A 19,705-nucleotide genomic window follows, 5' to 3' on the forward strand; every position below is an offset into this window, starting at 1 on the left:
CCAAACAATTTGGTCTCAAACGCCAGGAAAGACACCCGATTAAACTAATTACCCCGTTAAAAGGTAGAGATCATCATAACAATCACACCATTGTAGTCTAATCGGGTGGGGGAAAATAATCACAACACTTAACACCTACTTCAACCTAAAACCTACGGTTAGCGGTTAGCCAATCAAAATGTCTGAAATCCCCAAACCCCTCCTCTGTTGCCATGGATTTACGATGAGATTTACGATTTGTGGTTTTGACTAGATAGTGCCGTTAACTTATGTCATAGTTGACTTTTAGTAGCAGGTTAGAATTTACGCAGCAGGTTAGGATAATGCATGTAGCAGGTTAGGATACTTAGGTTATGGTTAGGAAAAGGTTAGGTTAGCTAAAATGCAAACAAATCTACTTTTGACTTCAATTTGACATAAACTGTATCCCAGCTAGCCATGACCAGTATTTGTCCCTTTAATGGAGTATACAATAATCAATGGAAACGTGAATGGGATGAACCAAGAGGGATCTCTTTCCTACAAAACATTGTTCCAGCATACACACAGACTTAAAAAAAAAAATCACTAAGAAATGTAAACATTAATTTAGTCACATTTCATGTTGAAGCTTAGAGGACAGACGCATCCAAATCCAGTACTTTTCTATTTACATAATAATTCCTCTAAACCTCAACATGAACTGCTCTGTAACGTGGTAAAAGGGGTAAATTGACATTGTTTATGCCTACATGACAGACAAAACAGCAACATACCTTGCAACAATCTATAACCTTTCACAGATATTAAGATAAATGCTCAATGGTCCATTTTTTAAATGTATTTCTATTTAACCTTTATTTAACTTAGCAAGTCAGTTAAGAACAAATTCTTATTTACAATGACGGCCTAGGAACAGTAGGTTAACTGCCTTGTTCAGGGGCAGAACGACAGATTTTTACCTTGTCCGCTCGGGGATTCGATCTTGCAACTTTTCGGTTACTGGCCCATTTGACCCATATTATTGATTTTGTGCATCACTGTTTGAAAATATGGAGAGAAGGCACTGTTACATCTACCCAGTCCATGCTGTCTAGGTTCAATAACATCAGCCAATGAATAATGTGAGACCTGTGCACATGTCCTTGCTATTCTTTGTACTTTTCATGCATCCAGGTCAGCAATGTAAAGCCACCAAAAAGACACGTTAACACTAATCTATCACCTACCTTCCTCTTCTGTTGACATTTATAAGGAACTCAAATATTTGGAAAGCATCAATCCTCTACTGCTCACTCATTCTCACTTGATATGAGAGCACAGAATTTTGCCCTCCTGATTTTTCCTATTCAAAAGGTTGTAATATGCTCTTCCCACTTATAACCCCCCTCCCCTGGAAAAGGTATTCTAAAATGGTAGCATGAAAAGTAGTTGTGGGTGTGTATTTGGTAGGAGGGGGGTTCACAACAAGCAATGTTATTTCCATCATTTTGTTTGACAACACGTGTTTTACAGTACATTTATGTTCTCAGTTTTTTCCTTTAAAAAACTCTGCTTGAGAGTATTGTGGTTAATTTCTCATTTTAATGTCAGTTTTTTCAATATGATTACAATGAATCAATCTACATGGCTGAAACTTCTTGCTTCTGGAATATTTTTTTACAAGCATGTTCAATGAATTCCTGAGGGCCCTGCCCTCCATACAAACAAGAAAAGCATCTTTCATTTTCTATTTTGGATTATCAGAAGAAAAAAAACATCAATGATAATGTGCATACTTCTTCTGCCTTACAAACAAGGACGGACTTCACAATTTTAATGAAAGCTATAACATCTCGTGAATTATACTATGTAAATGCCAATTACAAACTAAGGGCATGCATGCAATGGGAGTCACTTTGAGTTGGTACAAACCAAGAAAAGGCACAAAAAAACTATCCCAATCAGAAGATTAGTTTTTTACCCCACTCATGTCATCACACCTATCCCCATTGCCCACCAACCTTCCCCCTAAGGATACAATACAAAACCCTAAATCACCAAGCAACTCAATACAGTGGTGGAGTGCTGGTTCTGTATAGTCACTTTCCCGGGAGTTCCTGGGATAATTACCTAGTGTGATTACCTAGTGTGATAAAAAGAAAACATGTTTTTTACCATTGCCAAAAAAGGGTAATTTTTCATAATTCTTAAAATAGGTCAGTGTTAAACACATATACAAAAAGCATTACTTACATTACCTTAATAAGGTAGATAATGTCTGCCTATGGGTAATGGCTGAATAGAGCCCATGCTTACATAAAATAGATCACCAAAGAACATGTCAAAACAAGGTAGATGACTTATCAGAGCTGGAGATAGGAGGGCATGTCGCTGTTTGAGTTTGTCTAACCCTATAGTTCAACTTCTTCAATAGTTTCAGAGATCAGTGTCAGTGGTACCTTTCCAATGCAATGAAAGCGCTGAGATGAAAATATATCTATATTTGGCAATATGCAGTAGTCATTTGTGGCCAGTTATATCATAATTCTGCTAATACATCCAACTCAGTATGGTGGCTGGACCTATACACTGGATCTCACTCTGAGGGTGTGTAGCCACACAGGAAAACTTCAATTCAAAGGTTTCTAGAATCAACTTGAAAAAAAAAACAAATAAGATATGACAAAAGGGAGGAAGAATGTGTAGCATTGACACATTTGAGTTACTGAACAGCAGGCATGCAGGTTGTGTATATTTGTATCTACTATATTATATCTACATAAAAAAATGACATCTTCATTCAAACTTTCCCCTTCTCCTTACTACTACAGTACTTCACCATGTACTGCATAGCATTTAGACATGCTACTCTTTCTGCATCAACACCCCCATCTGTATAACTATTTGCTAGGTTGTTTTCCTGATAATCAATGGAAACCTGCAGTAGCCACTAGCATTAATATTCACATCCTTTCACCAAGAGACCACACCCTCTTTAGAGAAAATTGGGGCTACTAAAATATGACCAAAATTTGGTATAACTAGAATAGGGTGGAATTACAACCAAACTCCTGCTGAATTAAAGTCTGGGTTAAAAACATATCAAAACTCCATGCAAAAAAAAAAAAAACTGAACAACAATACCACTTGATTCAGAGTCACTGCAACTCTTGAAAGGTGTACTTCAGATATGGAACTTATGTTTGGTTCAGGTGCAAGTCACTATGCAATTAACTGACTTGGAGTAAGGAGCAGAAAGATAAACACTCCAAGACACTTGACCTCTCACAGCACAATCTCTGTCTAAGCTAAGGCATCTATATGGAAATCTCAAAGAGATTCCCAAAGGTTCAGGCCTCCTGCCATCCAATACCAGCCACCTCAGTGTTTGTGCAGTATAGGATTTCAATAGCTGAATTGAGAATCATTTGTTCCAAAAGTACCACACTCAGGTTCAGGCAGGGGCTGTGAACTATTATGGGTTGATAGTGGTCATTACTGTCCGATGCTACAGTTCGCACTGTGCCCAATCTGTGTCAAAAGGTAAAGGGTCCCAAACGTTGACGAATTGTGAACCTTTCAAAAGCACCCAACGTAAAAAAACTGGGGTGAGTCAGTGTCAGATAAAGTGGTAAAAATATAGGGGAAAAATCTGAGTAAACAGAATATAGAATGGATGAATAGAATGGAAAAGGGAGGAGGAAGCTAGCTAGGTAAACAATGGATGCAGAGGAAAAGAGGGCATTTTAGCACAAATATTTGTTTTAGACAGGACAACTTCCAGGCACTGCTTTAGTTTGGGTTTAGAAAGAGCTGGTGGAAGGCGTGGTGAGTCTCTTTCCAAGGTAGACCCTAAGGAGAGAATAAGTACAGCATGACAATGATTCAACAGCAGACATAATCTACACTGAACAAAAATATAAACGCAACATGCAACAATTTCAAAGATTTACAGTTCATATAAGGAAATCAGTCAATTTAAATAAATTCATCAGGCCCTAATCGATGGATTTCACGACTGGGAATACAGATATGCATCTGTTGGTCACAGAAACCTTAAAAAAAAGTAGGGGCGTGGATCAGAAAACCAGTCAGTATCTGGTGTGACCATTTGCCTCATGCAGCGCAACACATCTCCTTGGCATAGAGTTGATCAGGCTGTTGATTGTGGCCTGTGGAATGTTGTCCCACGCCTCTTCAATGGCTGTGTGAAATTTCTGGATATTGGCGGGAACTGGAACACGCTGTCATACACGTCAATCCAGAGCATTCCAAACCTGCTCAATGGGTGACATATCTGGTGAGTATGCAGGCCATGAAAGAACTGGGACATTTCAGATTCCAGGAATCGTGTACAGATCCTTGCGACATGGGGCCGTGCATTATCATGCGGAAACATGAGGTGATGGCGGCGGATGAATGGCACAACAATGTGCGTCAGAGTCCCATCATGGTATCTCTGTGCATTCAAATTGACATCGATAAAATTGTGTTCATAGTCCGTAGCATATGCCTGCCCATTCCATAACCCCACCGCACCCATGGGGCACTAAGTTGACATCAACAAACCGCTTGACCGCACAACGCCATGCACGTTGTCTGCCATCTGCCTGGTACAGTTGAAACTGAGATTCATCCTTGAAGAATACACTTCTCCAGCGTGCCAGTAGACATCGAAGGTGAGCATAATGGCCGAACTGCAGTCAGGTCATGCACACAAATGAGCTTCCCTGAGACGACTTTTGACAGCTTGTGCAGCAATTCTACGGTTGTGCAAACCCACAGTTTCATCAGCTGTCCAGGTGGCCTGGTCTCAGATGATCCCGCAGGTAAAGAAGCCGGATGTGGTGTGGTTACACGTGGTCTGCGGTTGTGAGGCCGGTTGACTTTTTAAAAATTAAATGTTTTATTTAAAATGTTACCTTTATTTAACTAGGCAAGTCAGTTAAGAACAAATTCTTATTTACAATGACGGCCTACACCGGTCAAACACGGATGATGCTGGGCCAATTGTGCGCCGCCCTGTGGTACTCCCAATAACGTCCGGTTGTGATACAGCCTGGATTCTGTAGTGACGCCTCAAGCACTGAGATGCAGTGCCTTAGACCTTTGCGCCACTCGGGAGCCACCAGTCGGAGGAGGAAGGCCCAGAGAAAGACAGAGAAGATGATATCCTGATGAACAAAGGTGCAGACTGGGTTGCAGATTGGTCGTACTGCCAAATTCGCAAAAACAACGTCGGAGGCACAGCTTATGGTAGAGAAATGAACATTCAATTCTCTGGCAACTGCTCTGGTGGACATTCCTGCAGTCATTATGCCAATTGCACGTTCCCTCAAAACTTGAGACATCTGTGGCATTGTGTTGTGTGACAAAACTGCACATTTTAGAGTGGCATTTTATTGTCCCCAGCACAAGGTGCCACTGTGTAATGATCATGCTGTTTAATCAGCTTCTTGAAATGCCACACCTGTCAGGTGGATGGATTATCTTGGCAAAGGAGAAATGCTCACTAACATAGATGTAAACAAATTTGTGAACAACGTTTTTGAGAAATAAGAAATAATAATATTTTTGGTGCGTATGGAACATTTCTGGGATCTTTTATTTCAGCTCATGAAACTGACACTTTACATGTAGCGTTTATATTTTTCTTCAGTGTACAAATACTCACACATCCAATTGATTTGCTAGTTGTGTAAGATGGTACAGTCACTCACCCGATACCAAGGGCAAGGATGTGAGACAGGACTAAGGAGGGGATGAAGACTTTGAGGAACTCAGCAGAGAAGACACCCCCTTTCTTCATGGCTCCACTCTTTCTCATGCTGAGGGATACTGAGTGTCTGGGGTGTTGGAAGTGGAACTCCCTACAAAAAAAGAAAAAATAATATCACTGAACATGTTGGCAATTTTTAATTACATTGGCTTCCTACAGAAAATGATCATTTCTATTATATGCTTTAACGTTCTACATGGACTGATATGGAATTGAATACGTTTAGTCGATTTTCGCTATGATTTAGACTACAAGTTTATTAGATTGTGTGCAGTGTCTCCTTACTTGGGGGGAATGTTTTCGGGCCGACTGGACCAATCTGCAACCCAGTCGGCACCTTTGTTCATCAGGATATCATCTTCTCTGTCTTTTTCTGGGCCTTCCTCCTCTGACTGTAGATGTGGAGAAAGAGAGAGCACACAGGTGAGTGAGCAGAGAGGTCCTGTAGGCCTACACTGCATGCACAATTATTATGCAAGTGAGTATTCTGATCTTATCATTGTTTCTATTCACATTTTCCAACTCCAAACCATATAAACTTGAATGCTTATTGGATTTAATCATTTTCAGGTGATATGTATTTGTGTAATGAGGGAGGGTGTGGCGAAAGTGAATAACACCTTATATCAAGGTGTGCATAATTATTAGGCAGCCTCATTACCTCAGGTAAAATGGGCCAAAAAATAATTTTAACTGACACTGAAAAGCCAAAAATGTAAAATGCCTTTCAGACGGATGCGACACTCTTTAAATTGCTAAACTATTGAGGTGTGACCACCAGACATTCAAACGTTTTGTTGCGAATAGTCAACTGGGGCGCAAAAAACGCATGGGGAAGAAAAGGTGCAAATTAACTGCAAAAGACTTGAGAAGAATTAAACGTCAAACTACCAGGAACCCATTATCCTCCAGTGCCACCATATTCCAGAACTGCAACCTACCTGGAGTGTTCAGAAGTACAAGGTGTCAAGTGCTCAGAGACATGGCCAAGGTCAAGAAGACTGAAACAAGACCACCACTGAATAAGATTCACAAGTTGAAGCGTCAAGATTGGGAAAAGAAATACCTGAAGACACATTTTTCAAAGGTTTTATGGACAGATGAAATGAAAGTGACTCTTGATGGACCAAATGGATGGGCCCGTGGCTGGATCAGTAATGGACACAGGGCACCACTTTGAGTCAGGTGCCAGCAAGGTGAAGGAGGGTACTGGTATGGGCTGCTATCATTGAGGATGAGGTAGTTGGACCTTTTCGGGTTGAAGATGGACTGAAACTCAACTCCCAAACCTACTGCCAGTTTCTGGAAGATTCTTTCATCAAACAGTGGTACAGGAAGAAGTCCTCAGCATTCTAGAAGGCCATGATCTTTATGCAGGACAATGCCCCATCACATGCATCCAAGTACTCCACTGCTTGGCTAGCCAGCAAGGGCTTCAAAGATGCCTGAATAATGACCTGGCCCTGTTCCTCACCTGACTTAAATCCTATTGAGAACTTGTGGGCCCTTCTCAAACGTGAGATTTACAGTGATGGAAGACAATACACCTTTTTGAACAGCATTTGGGAGGCTGTGGTTGCTGCTTCAGCGAAAATTGATCGTGAATCAGATCAAGAAACTGGCAGACTCCATGGATGGAAGGCTCATGGCAGTTATTGAAAATAAGGGTGGCTATATTGGTCACTGAATATTTTTGAGGACAAAAATGTTATTTAATTGTCATTTTGTGTTACTTATCTGTTACACTTACTCTAAATATTGAGAATAAACAAGTGAGTTGAGAGAAATTATTTTTGTAATTTAGTTGCCTAATAATTCTGCACACTAATAGTTGCCTAATAATTCTGCACACTTATATATACTGCTAAAAAAAATAAAGGGAACGCTTAAACAACACATCCTAGATCTGAATGAAAGAAATAATCTTATTAAATACTTTTTTCTTTACATAGTTGAATGTGCTGACAACAAAATCACACAAAAATAATCAATGGAAATCCAATTTATCAACCCATGGAGGTCTGGATTTGGAGTCACACTCAAAATTAAAGTGGAAAACCACACTACAGGCTGATCCAACTTTGATGTAATGTCCTTAAAACAAGTCAAAATGAGGCTCAGTAGTGTGTGTGGCCTCCACGTGCCTGTATGACCTCCCTACAATGCCTGGGCATGCTCCTGATGAGGTGGCGGATGGTCTCCTGAGGGATCTCCTCCCAGACCTGGACTAAAGCATCCGCCAACTCCTGGACAGTCTGTGGTGCAACGTGGCGTTGGTGGATGGAACGAGACATGATGTCCCAGATGTGCTCAATTGGATTCAGGTCTGGGGAACAGGCGGGCCAGTCCATAGCATCAATGCCTTCCTCTTGCAGGAACTGCTGACACACTCCAGCCACATGAGGTCTAGCATTGTCTTGCATTAGGAGGAACCCAGGGCCAACCGCACCAGCATATGGTCTCACAAGGGGTCTGAGGATCTCATCTCGGTACCTAATGGCAGTCAGGCTACCTCTGGCGAGCACATGGAGGGCTGTGCGGCCCCCCAAAGAATTGCCACCGCCAAACCGGTCATGCTGGAGGATGTTGCAGGCAGCAGAACGTTCTCCACGGCGTCTCCAGACTCTGTCACGTCTGTCACGTACTCAGTGTGAACCTGCTTTCATCTATGAAGAGCACAGGGCGCCAGTGGCGTATTTGCCAATCTAGGTGTTATCTGGCAAATGCGAAACGTCCTGCACTGTGTTGGGCTGTAAGCACAACCCCCACCTGTGGACGTCAGGCCCTCATACCACCCTCATGGAATCTGTTTCTGACCGTTTGAGCAAACACATGCACATTTGTGGCCTGCTGGAGGTCATTTTGCAGGGCTCTGGCAGTGCTCCTCCTGCTCCTCCTTGCACAAAGGCGGAGGTAGCGGTCCTGCTGCTGGGTTGTTGCCCTCCTACGGCCTCCTCCACGTCTCCTGATGTGCTGGCCTGTCTCCTGGTAGCGCCTCCATGCTCTGGACACTACGCTGACAGATACAGCAAACCTTCTTGCCACAGCTCGCATTGATGTGCCATCCTGGATGAGCTGCACTACCTGAGCCACTTGTGTGGGTTGTAGACTCCGTCTCATGCTACCACTAGAGTGAAAGCACCGCCAGCATTCAAAAGTGACCAAAACATCAGCCAGGAAGCATAGGAACTGAGAAGTGGTCTATGGTCCCCACCTGCAGAACCACTCCTTTATTGGGGGTGTCTTGCTAATTGCCTATAATTTCCACCTGTTGTCTATTCCATTTGCACAACAGCATGTGAAATTTATTGTCAATCAGTGTTGCTTCCTAAGTGGACAGTTTGATTTCACAGAAGTGTGATTGACTTGGAGTTACATTGTGTTGTTAAAGTGTTCCCTTTATTTTTTTGAGTAGTGTATTTCCCTGAGAAAGACAAAACTCACTTTTCCTTTGTTAAACATTCAGGTTTGAGGTTCAATAACATTTTGGATTGACTGAGAGCATTGTGTTTGTTCAACAATAAAATTAATCCCGAGGAATACAATTTTCCTAATAATTGTGCACGCAGTGTATACTGTAACAGTGATGTCAGGGGCATGGATGGAGGAACAGACACATGAGAGCAGACTGGGTTTTTGTACCTGGCTCCCTCTCCTACTGGACATCTCCACGTCAAAGGTGACCTGGCTGTCATCCTGATCTGGACTGGAAGGTCTGTGAGGACTGAGGCACAACACAGGAAGAAAATAAACACGCAAATTATACAAACACCCAAACATGGAGAAAAGAGCTCAGGGAGGGGGCTCACCAAAAACATGACACTCCCTTCCTACCTGTCACAGGAGGAGCTGCTTTGGCTGGACTCATGCTGGGCATCCAGCAGGATCTTCTTCATGTCTGCATTGTGGATAGAGGAGGATGAGGGCACGTGCCCCAGCCCCCCTGTCAGACTCTCCTCCACCTCCTCTGGCACCACCTCCAGAGCCTGAGGGGCCTGACTCTCCCCCTCATTCCCGTTCTCCGTGTTAGGGTTTGGCAGCAGAGCCTGGTTCCTGTTGTTTCCATTCATCTCCAGCTCTACCCACGACCCTGAAAACACAAGCATAAAATGGGGATCAGAGTAAGTGTGGGTATCAGTACAAATGCTGATAATAGTGACATAAGTCCATGGTAAAGATGCAGTGACAAGTTCTCAAACTCAATGCACCAAAACATTGACATTTTGAAAATATAACTTGTAGCACTGTTGTTTTATTATGTGGCTATTGTGATTCAAATGAGCAAGCTGGAGAAAGAAGGCAGTGGTACTTCAGAAAAGGCCAAATAGCTGCTGTAAGTGCTTGCAATTAAAGTTACGTGGTCAACAAAGACAGAAATCATCATGACACAAAAATACTTACTCAGCCTGAATGGAGATCTAGGCTATAGATCCTTAATCAGCAGACATTTGCATTTCAGGTTGGTCTACAGCAGAGAGCCCCTGGCAGAGCAACGCATCCCTTCTGCTGTTTAGGACCCTTTATCTCAGATGCATGAGACCTGTGCTTTGTCTGGCACTCAGCCACTCACAGTATGTGTAAAGCAAAGTCACTGTATGGAACATACAGCAGTGCATGTTAACAAGGAGAGCCATGGTGGATGGCTGCCTTATGCTCTTGAGCATTAGACCTAACTCCACATTTTTATTTTATTTATTTCACCTTTATTTAACCAGGTAGGCTAGTTGAGAACAAGTTCTCATTTACAACTGCGACCTGGCCAAGATAAAGCAAAGCAGTGTGACACAAACAACACAGAGTTACACATGGAATAAACAAACACACAGTCAATAATACAATATAAAAAGTCTATATACAGTGTGTGCAAATGAGGTAGGATAAGGGAGGTAAGGCAATAAATAGGCCATAGTGACGAAATAATTACAATATAGCAATTAAACACTGGAGTGATAGATATGCAGAAGACGAATGTGCAAGTAGAGATACCGGGTTGCAAAGGAAAATAAATAAATAAATGTATGGGGATGAGGTAGATGGATGGGCTGTTTACAGATGGGCTATGTACAGGTGCAGTGATCTGTGAGCTGCTCTGACAGCTGGTGCTTAAAGTTAGTGAGGGAGATATGAGTCTCCAGCTTCAGTGATTTTTGCAGTTCGTTCCAGTCATTGGTAGCAGAGAACTGGAAGGAAAGGCGGCCAAAGGAGGAATTGGCTTTGGGGGTGACCAGTGAAATATACCTGCTGGAGCGCGTGCTACGGGTGGGTGCTGCTATGGTGACCAGTGAGCTGAGATAAGGCGGGGCTTTACCTAGCAAAGACTTATAGATGACCTGGAGCCAGTGGGTTTGGCGACAAATATGAAGCGAGGGCCAGCCAACGAGAGCATACAGGTTGCAGTGGTGGATAGTATATGGGGCTTTGGTGACAAAACGAATGGCACTGTGATAGACTACATCTAATTTGTTGAGTAGAGTGTTTAAAGCTATTTTCTAAATGACATCGCCGATGTCAAGGATCGGTAGGATAGTCAGTTTTACGAGGGTATGTTTGGCAGCGTGAGTGAAGGATGCTTTGTTGCAAAATAGTAAGCCGATTCTAGATTTAATTTTGGATTGGAGATGCTTAATGTGAGTCTGGAAGGAGAGTTTACAGTCTAACCATACACCTAAGTATTTGTAGTTGTCCACATATTCTAAGTCAGAACCGTCCAGAGTAGTGACACTGGACGGGCAGGCATGTACAGGCAGCGATCGGTTGAAGAGCATGAATTTAGTTTTACTTGCATTTAAGAGCAGTTGGAGGCCACGGAATGAGAGTTGTATGGCATTGAAGCTCGTCTGGAGGTTAGTTAACACAGTGTCCAAAGAAGGGCCAGAAGTATACAGAATGGTGTCGTCTGCGTAGAGGTGGATCAAAGAATCACCAGCAGCAAGAGCGACATCATTGATGTATACAGAGAAGAGAGTCGACCCGAGAATTGAACCTTGTGGCACCCCCATAGAGACTGCCAGAGGTCCGGACAACAGGCCCTCCGATTTGACACACTGAACTCTGTCTGAGAAGTAGTTGGTGAACCAGGCGAGGCAGTCATTTGAGAAACCAAGGCTTTTTTGCAGCTCTTTCAGAACATCAGCTATCTGTATTTGGGTGAAGGAGAAATGGGGGAGGCTTGGGCAAGTTGCTGTGAGGGGTGCAGGGCTGTTGACCGGGGTAGGGGTAGCCAGGTGGAAAGCATGGCCAGCCATAAAGAAATGCCTATTGAAATTCTCAATTATCGTGGATTTATGGGTGGTGACAGTGTTTCCTAGCCTCAGTGCAGTGGGCAGCTGGGAGGAGGTGCTCTTATTCTCCATGGACTTTACAGTGTCCCAGAACTTTTTGGAGTTTGTGCTACAGGATGCAAATTTCTGTTTGAAAAAGCTAGCCTTTGCTTCCTAACTGCCTGTGTATATTGGTTCCTAACTTCCCTGAAGTTATGCACATGCACAAAAGCAGAATAATTTTGTAAAACTAAAAATGGATGTGGATGCAAGGTTTATAGATGTCAAAGACAACGGTAGAGGTTCTCTGTACAAAAAGGCTGCATGTGCATATTACTGAAACAAGTGACGCCATGAATAAAAACAAACATAGTGTACATCTGGAAAGTTCAGTTTAAAACATGGTCCTGGACTAAGTCTAGCCTGCTTTAAGCTGCAACTTTGGAACAAAGCATGCTCTCAGTCTTTGCTCAAGTCATAAACAAGCTCCCATGCCTATTAAAGAGTGATTCTGCCACTTTTCAATCTCATATTCATTATTTCCAGCACCATACCAGTGTCCACAAATGTGAAAACGGTGCGTTTCTATGATCTGTGGTTAAAAAGATAAGGTCCTAGAAATCTCTGTGACATCTCAAGACAGGATTATAAGTAAGAAAAGCAGTGATTTTCAAAACCTGCAACGAGTTTCTAGCCAGAGTGTGTGTATTTTCTTAGTCCCGACATTGCGTGAATCTCAGTGTTTGAAAAGCAACCTCTTTAAATGTTTTACTTTTGATGATGTTAAAATTTTTAACTTCATATTTGTTTCTACAAAATGTAGAAATGCGCTGTTTTCACATATGCAAACGCTGGTATCGTGCTGGAGTTAATGAAAATGAGATTGAGAAGTATAGTGTTGGAGTTGCCCTTTGACCCTCCTGTTGTGTTCGCTTCATGTTAATTAATTCTGTTCCCGGTCCAAAATGACCGCCCCATTATAGCTGATTATAAATACATAATAATACATATATTATCACCTAATGTTTTGTTAGATTTTTTTATCAACTTACAAACTTGTAATGTTCAAAAGAACTTAAATTCCATTTGCTATTTATGGCCTGTAGGGCTCATTCACCTGAGCTCATACAACTCGTTTTTGAGTTTAAAAAAAGAATGTTTGGATTATTTTGACTATAACAAATACTCAGATGAAACATATTGTGCTAATTATCGCAGACTACTTTGTGTCAAAGTTTAACAAGGACTCTCTCCTCCTCACCAGTGTCATGATCAAAAATATGATCAAGATCCTCACATACAGTATATCGTTTGGTCATTGTGCTACCACAGAATGAATTGTGTGCAAGGCCTCAAAAAAGCTTATATACCAGAACTGCAAGAAAAGTTCTATATATTATTAAAACAGTGTTGCGATTGTTTGTGAGAATGCCAACAGGTGTGGTTCCCTTGGGGGAAAGATTATATTTCCCGTGGGGGTTGTCATGGAAGCCAAGAAGGGGAGTGAGGTGTGTGTGTGTGCTCAAACACACATGCATGTGAGGGTCTGGGAGAGGAAGTGTGTCCATCTGATGAATGGGCATGTGCCTGAACTCAATTTCATACACTAATTGTAGTCTCACCCATTCATTTTTAATGATTGGTCATTTTTGACAGGGAACACCAAAAGGTATTTTGTGTGTTCAGATGCCCTATGTGGACAAAGTCATGGAACCATAAACCAATCAGATTAAATGAACTACATTTTTTCAGAGAGAAAACGTGTAAATCGGTCCAATTCGACCAGAACACAGCAGGAGGGTTAAGCTAAAATATTCCTTCTTTCCTCTCTTTGAGGGACATCAATTGTAATTGGGTGGCCTAAATTCCACTGTACCAGTGACGTTATGTTGTTCCATTTCCAATATAGGCCCTTACATAATGTGCATATCCTATCAAACGTAGACATAGCACACAAAATGTGTTTATTTAATATAGAGGATGTATATCCATTATCAAATTAAAATGTTACTTGTCACATGAGCAGAATACAACGGTGTAGACTTTACTGTGAAATGCTTGATTACCAGACCTTCCCAACGATGCAGTTAAAAAATTATAATAAAAATAAAAATAGTAACACAAGAGGAATAAAATACACAAGAATGAGGCTATATATAAGGAGTGCCAGTAGCAGATCAATATGCAGGAGTAAGGTCCATTATCTGTAGTAGTATGCCTATTATATCATTCATAATTTACCATTATCAGTTTGTCTATAAATAACACACTATCCAGCCGATAGCCTGCATTTCATGATAGTGGTGCTGCCTCTCACAGCAGCCTGCCCTAACGGAATTCAGACTGCTCCCAGACAGGCCGGAAAGAAGGAGGGAGGAGAGTTATGCAATCTCTGGAAGCTACGCTAAAGCATCAAATCAAAGCTCCATTCCCCACACCCGTCTGTTAACCAGTTTAGCCTGAGCAACATTCACTCACTAAACCTCTTCTAGGAAATTCCCAGTGCATGCTACTAGAAACCGACTGCATCGCCATACCGTGTAAAGGGACAGAGCCTCCGTGACATAAAGTACTATACAAGGACACCGATAATTAAAACATATACCATTTTAACCTTGTGCTTTTTCCTCCAAAGTGGACTTCTTGGGCAGTTGAGACTGCATCTGATGGTCATATGAATATTGAGTCTGTTCAGCATACAGTAATTGTCATTGGGGGTTGAAGTAGGTTATACGCCTATTGCGTTAAGTAATTCAATGCTAGCTATACATTTGAAATTGTTTATTTTTCTTACGGATTAGATTGAATTGCCTATCTTTAGTATACACTTTATGAGAAAGCCTAAGGATATTGTATGATGACAGTATCACCGAGTATTATGGGCATTTGATGGGCCTACAGTTGTACAAATTATTTTTTACTCTAGAATGAATTAGAATATTTAATCTAGAATCTACATTGTCTAGTAGTCAGTTGTGTTGCATTGCATTCTTTCCACAGTAGACAAGCAGTTCCAAAGAATTCGGTTCGCCTTGATGTGGATTCAAAAATTCGACAATGCAGGCAGAGTGCAACAGACAATATAAACCAAAAATCCTTATGAATAGCTGGAAATTGAGTTAAGTAAATATATTACACAATTAAAAACGGAGAATTGACTCTGATTCGAAAAAAATGTTTTGTGTTTTTCTCATTTTATTTGGACTTGTTTTGATATGGGTTAAGCCTGCCCCCAGGCAAACCAGCGTTTAGTTATCCATGATTGGTTGAAATCCTGTCACTCAAATATTTAAAGTCAATCCATTGGAGCAGCAAAGTTGACGTATGGTCAATATTGCTATATCCTTCTGTTTATAAACACATTCCACGAAAAGCAAGCCCATTCGTTGCAAATGTATTTAAAACAATTGAGATTGTTCAAAAAGGTGTACAATTATACTTACCGTTGAGGCCAGGCCCCCCGTTATTGTTTTGCTGAGCAGCAGCAGTGGTGGTGGACATGTTGCCTACCTTAGTGTTCGTCAACATGACGCAAGCAATGGCGCGCGCAGGCGCATAATTATTTAATGGCCCGGAGGGAGACTTAACACAATTATTTCACAAACTTTAATTTGTAGTCCCAAAATATGCAACAAAACAATATAATGCATATTGTTTGGGCACAAGTTATTTGAGTATGTGTAGCCTAGCACAAATACCAATCATATTTGAAGTATGTTTGCAATGCATATACCTTGTATTTCACATCTCAATATCCTGGTCTCCTTGATCCTTAAATTTTTTAAAAAAAATTAAAAAGTAATGTTGCTTGTGCATGTAATGGCAAGATAATTTTCTGTGTGATAAGACACTATGAGGACATACAAATACAACGTAACTCAGCATCTGATAGAATAGTCAAAACTAATTATAAAAAGTGTTGTATTCATAGTTCAGTTTTGAAATACTTTACTCATTAAATCTAAACTATATTTTATTCCATTTGACAAAGGCAAACAGACCTATACAGTAAACCTTTAAAACTGCTGTATTGATATTTTTTTATCACCCAAAATGTCCCCCAATCTTTATCAAGAGCCCCTCAAAACATACAAATCAATGAAATTCACAAAAATAAAAAAGTGCATTCTGTTGCGAGTTCTGTGAATACATATTTAAGTTCCCGTGAGCAGTCTCGTGCCTGAAAAGCCACCAGTCACTTCAGGAAACATACTTGATTATCTCATTATTTCCTCTGCTATGAAAAAGGCAATTAGGTCCTTCTGAATGACATTTGGTGTGTTTGCACAAGAGTTGTGAAGACAGGAGTGTGTTGGGGGAAAGTACTCATTTATTTTGTTTAGGTGTCTCCATGTATTGACGCTTAAGAATAACTGACAGTAAATGTAAGAAAAATAAAAAAGCAAATTTTGACAACTACATTTGTACCGTAACTGAGCCTCGATGTTCTGATGCCAAGTGTGTGATAGTGGTATGGGGTCAGGGGTATAACGTGTGGCTTCTCCTATGGAGCATTTGACATCTTAACCATGACAAAACATGTACAGTAGGCTACTCTTGTTCCTCAGGTCATGACACATTCTCACAACAGCTAACAAAGTGACAGCCATTAGAAACTGTCCACAAAACATAGGAAAATCTAAGTATTCAACAAGACATAGGCAGAGTCCCAAGGAAGTGACAACACCAGTAGAACTAATGACCTTGATTGCAGACAGTCTGCAATAGTGCTTATTGGTAGCATTACTAGTGAGTGAGCCTCAATTCTTAAGCTTAATGCTAACTTATTATGATCCAATGGCTCACAATTGGCATCTCGTCAATCAAGTGTATACATAAACAAATGTACTACAGACACAACCTCCCAAAACATCCTTAACAAATAATGCCACATCAACTAAAATACAGTACAAATGCTGGACATGCCATACGTTTGAAATACTGTCTCCAATGACCTGAGGTGACATTAACCAGTCATTTCATCCAATGACACACTTAACAGTTTTACTTTGTTTCCTGCATAAAGAACTTGTTATGCACAATCGAAGAGAAAACATCTCATTATAAAATATATGTCAGTGAACCTGTCTAGTCAATCAACCTGATTCTCCTCAGAGTGAATGTGGTTATGAGTGTTTCTTCAGTCAAACTGAAGCAGAGAAAACAGATAATGCCTTGCCCATTCTCACTGTACAATGGCCTATTTATTATTAATTATCTTTCACTCAGTGCAAATGTTTAGAAAACATAGCCATGGCACACACAGAGTTGAAACAACTCGCGCAAATGAACTAAATAAACTGAAGCAACCGAATCCATTCCAGTCAATATCAGTTACAGTAACCCAAATAGAAAAACATTCAGATAATGACCCCTAATGAGTCCGCAGTGGCACGATTACCTGAAAAGACTGCTCTTTGGACATCCAACATGCATTAAGCCTTTCTTAATGGTACATTAATATGCACTCCATATTTAGACCAGCGGCCCACTTGAATTTAACAATAAGTCACATTAAATATCACCAGTTCAAGTAATCCTTCAGTCTACAGATCAGCCCAAAACCTACAGTTTAACAGACAACAGTGATCAGACTAAACCAAGTAGTGTGAGGGGGTTAAATGTTATCAATATTTCTGTCTTAGTTCATACAAAAATAAACTAATTATAGTGATTATTATTTATCTGAAGTACAAAACATCATTAAAAAAATGTACAAACAAAAAACTTGATCCAGAGGGAAACAATTCATAAGAAACATAAGCGTAAGTCAAGACACATGCATGGAACTTAGCAGCAGAGGTACAAATGAGTGCCTCTCACATTTAAACTGACACAAGTCATGCAGGTCAGCACAATATGGCCAAGGCATGCCTCTGCCTGAATACTCTCTTACAATAACTGCACTGGAGCCTCTGTGCTGAGCTGTACATGGTGGCACTAAGTGCAAGAGGGACCAGTCCCATCCATGTGAGATTAGGCTGCCTGCAGCACCTCTGCCCACTACTATTTACTTGGAAAAGCAACGGTTTCATACTGCAGGTTACCTCTGGAGAAGGAAACTGTGTTTACCAGACTGTTAAGCCTTGTCTGTAGTCGCAGACTGGATAACAACTGTGCATTTGGCATAGTTGTCTCGAAATTACCCACAAACCAATCCACCAACTGAGTTGAGCTTTGTGTGTGTGTCTACATCGATGTTAAGAGTGAGTGTGTGAAAGATGAGGGTGAGGAAACTTGGCAACTTGACAAACAGCCTGGGACAAATATGGAAAGCCGACAGCTTGCCAATTTGTTCAATGCAGAATGTCATTTTGTAATGTGTGTCAACAATAGAGGTTTGGAGGTGGGAACCCAGTTGAAATAACTCCCTATCAAAAGAAAAAATGCTTGTGGCACCAAAACCGTGAAATTAGCAACATAGGAAATTAGCAAAATAAACAATATCCCACCAAAAGACTAGAGTATTAGAAAAGTGTTCCCTTTGGGATGTAGTGGACATCAGTTGCAATGTGGCAGGAGAAGTGTGGTACTGTTGGAGCCCCCTGAACAGGAAATAAGACTAAGAAAGCCATCAAAACAGATGCGTTTTGCTGCACTTCTCCAGATGAGATGTTGGGGACCAGAGTAGTGGGGCTAAAGTGGGATCTGGGATATGAAGGGTTCATTGAATACTAGTTACAGTCTGTTCTGAAATATATAGAGGTTGTTAGTGGTGGCCACGGCAATGATGTTGTCCTGGGGGTGCCAGGCCGTGTGGAGGATCTTCTTGTTAAAGTCCAGGCTGTCTACACTGATCTCGTCCTTCTTGCGTTTCCCACCTGTGCACACCTTGCGGGGCTTGAGCACAGAGCGAGGCTTACTGCTCTCCCGAGACGCCTCCAGGGTCACATCCTGCCGGTAGCCTCGGTCAAACATCCGGAAGAAGTTGTTGTACGAGCCCGTCATCACAACACTGAGGAGGACAAGGGTGGGGAATGAGACTCAGAGGTAGTGGCAGACTGACAGTGGTTTCACATCGGAGTCTTTCAATCACAGAATCTAACCAACACATTCATTAAAATCAGCCCTTACAACATTCAAGAGTACTGTGGCATGTACACAATGATGTCAAGGGACAGGAACAACAGTCTGTATAATGGCAATCCAGTGGAGTTTGTGCAGGATGGGAAACCTAAATGTGTACGGTGAATGAGTAAAAAAAAAACATGTATTAACAAGCTAATACAGACAGATCCACCTTGAGTACACCATTACAGAAGTAATGCAAGGGGCAGCCTTGAGTTCTGTTTGACAGAGATAAAGGCAGCCTTTGATAAGCGCTAAGTTCAGATGAGGGGACATCCCAATATAGTGTCTTACAGTAGCTACAGTCTTTCTTCTGTAGGCCTAACAGAACATAAAATGACTATGTACAACTTATAAATTAATACAACTATTACTTTGATGAGTAAGTGTCCTCGATGTCCAACATTGATCTGATGTATCGTACCGCATGAACTTCCTGATAAATGTCAGACATCTATTAATATTTAGTGCCTGACCGATATGTGGATGTATTTGGATCAGCGATTAATCCACCGAAAAGGACCAATTTAAGATGCGGAGAAAACGCTCTGGAAAAAAGCTGTTCATAGAATTTGACAATTATTTGGGCATTTTATTACTTGCCCCGAAGAGGGAGCTCTTTATACGGCTATAAGCC

The 19,705-nt window shown here is 41.3% G+C and overlaps 2 protein-coding genes across 3 annotated transcripts in view; both read right to left on the minus strand.

Annotated features, from left to right (window-relative positions):
* Positions 1–1,543: 1,543 nt before the first annotated feature.
* LOC106579879 (BCL2/adenovirus E1B 19 kDa protein-interacting protein 3-like) lies at positions 1,544–15,554 on the minus strand. 2 transcript variants are annotated; one of them, XM_014160207.2, is made up of 6 exons: positions 15,444–15,554; positions 9,575–9,830; positions 9,383–9,464; positions 6,026–6,132; positions 5,682–5,831; positions 1,544–3,813 (listed from the first exon to the last, which is right to left on the minus strand). In XM_014160207.2, exons 1-6 carry the CDS (start codon positions 15,526–15,528, stop codon positions 3,765–3,767), a joined length of 729 nt encoding a protein of 242 aa, XP_014015682.1. In that variant the 5' UTR covers positions 15,529–15,554; the 3' UTR covers positions 1,544–3,764. The 2 variants fall into 2 exon arrangements, with proteins under 2 accessions (XP_014015682.1, XP_014015683.1); XM_014160208.2 differs by lacking the exon at positions 15,444–15,554 and adding an exon at positions 10,142–10,482.
* Positions 15,555–16,312: 758 nt separating this feature from the next.
* The window catches only part of LOC106579878 (serine/threonine-protein phosphatase 2A 55 kDa regulatory subunit B alpha isoform), a 31,676-nt gene continuing 28,283 nt past the window's right edge, over positions 16,313–19,705 (minus strand). The window contains exon 10 of the mRNA XM_014160206.2: positions 16,313–18,955. Coding sequence (XP_014015681.1) covers positions 18,679–18,955 — 277 coding nt within the window. The 3' untranslated portion in view covers positions 16,313–18,678. The remainder of the gene's footprint in view (positions 18,956–19,705) is intronic.

This window comes from Salmo salar, chromosome ssa20 (assembly GCF_905237065.1).
Source record: "Salmo salar chromosome ssa20, Ssal_v3.1, whole genome shotgun sequence".
Classification (NCBI taxonomy): domain Eukaryota; kingdom Metazoa; phylum Chordata; class Actinopteri; order Salmoniformes; family Salmonidae; genus Salmo; species Salmo salar.

What these genes read in the sequence shown, in the direction of transcription:
- LOC106579879 (XM_014160207.2), bottom strand. Translation starts at nt 15,528, where the DNA reads ATGTTGACGAACACTAAGGTAGGCAACATGTCCACCACCACTGCTGCT. An exon ending in AGCAGCTCCTCCTGTGACAG is followed by an intron (nt 9,465 to 9,574) that starts GTAGGAAGGGAG and finishes GTTGTGCCTCAG; the next exon opens with TCCTCACAGACCTTCCAGTC. An exon ending in CCAGTAGGAGAGGGAGCCAG is followed by an intron (nt 6,133 to 9,382) that starts GTACAAAAACCC and finishes CCACATCTACAG; the next exon opens with TCAGAGGAGGAAGGCCCAGA.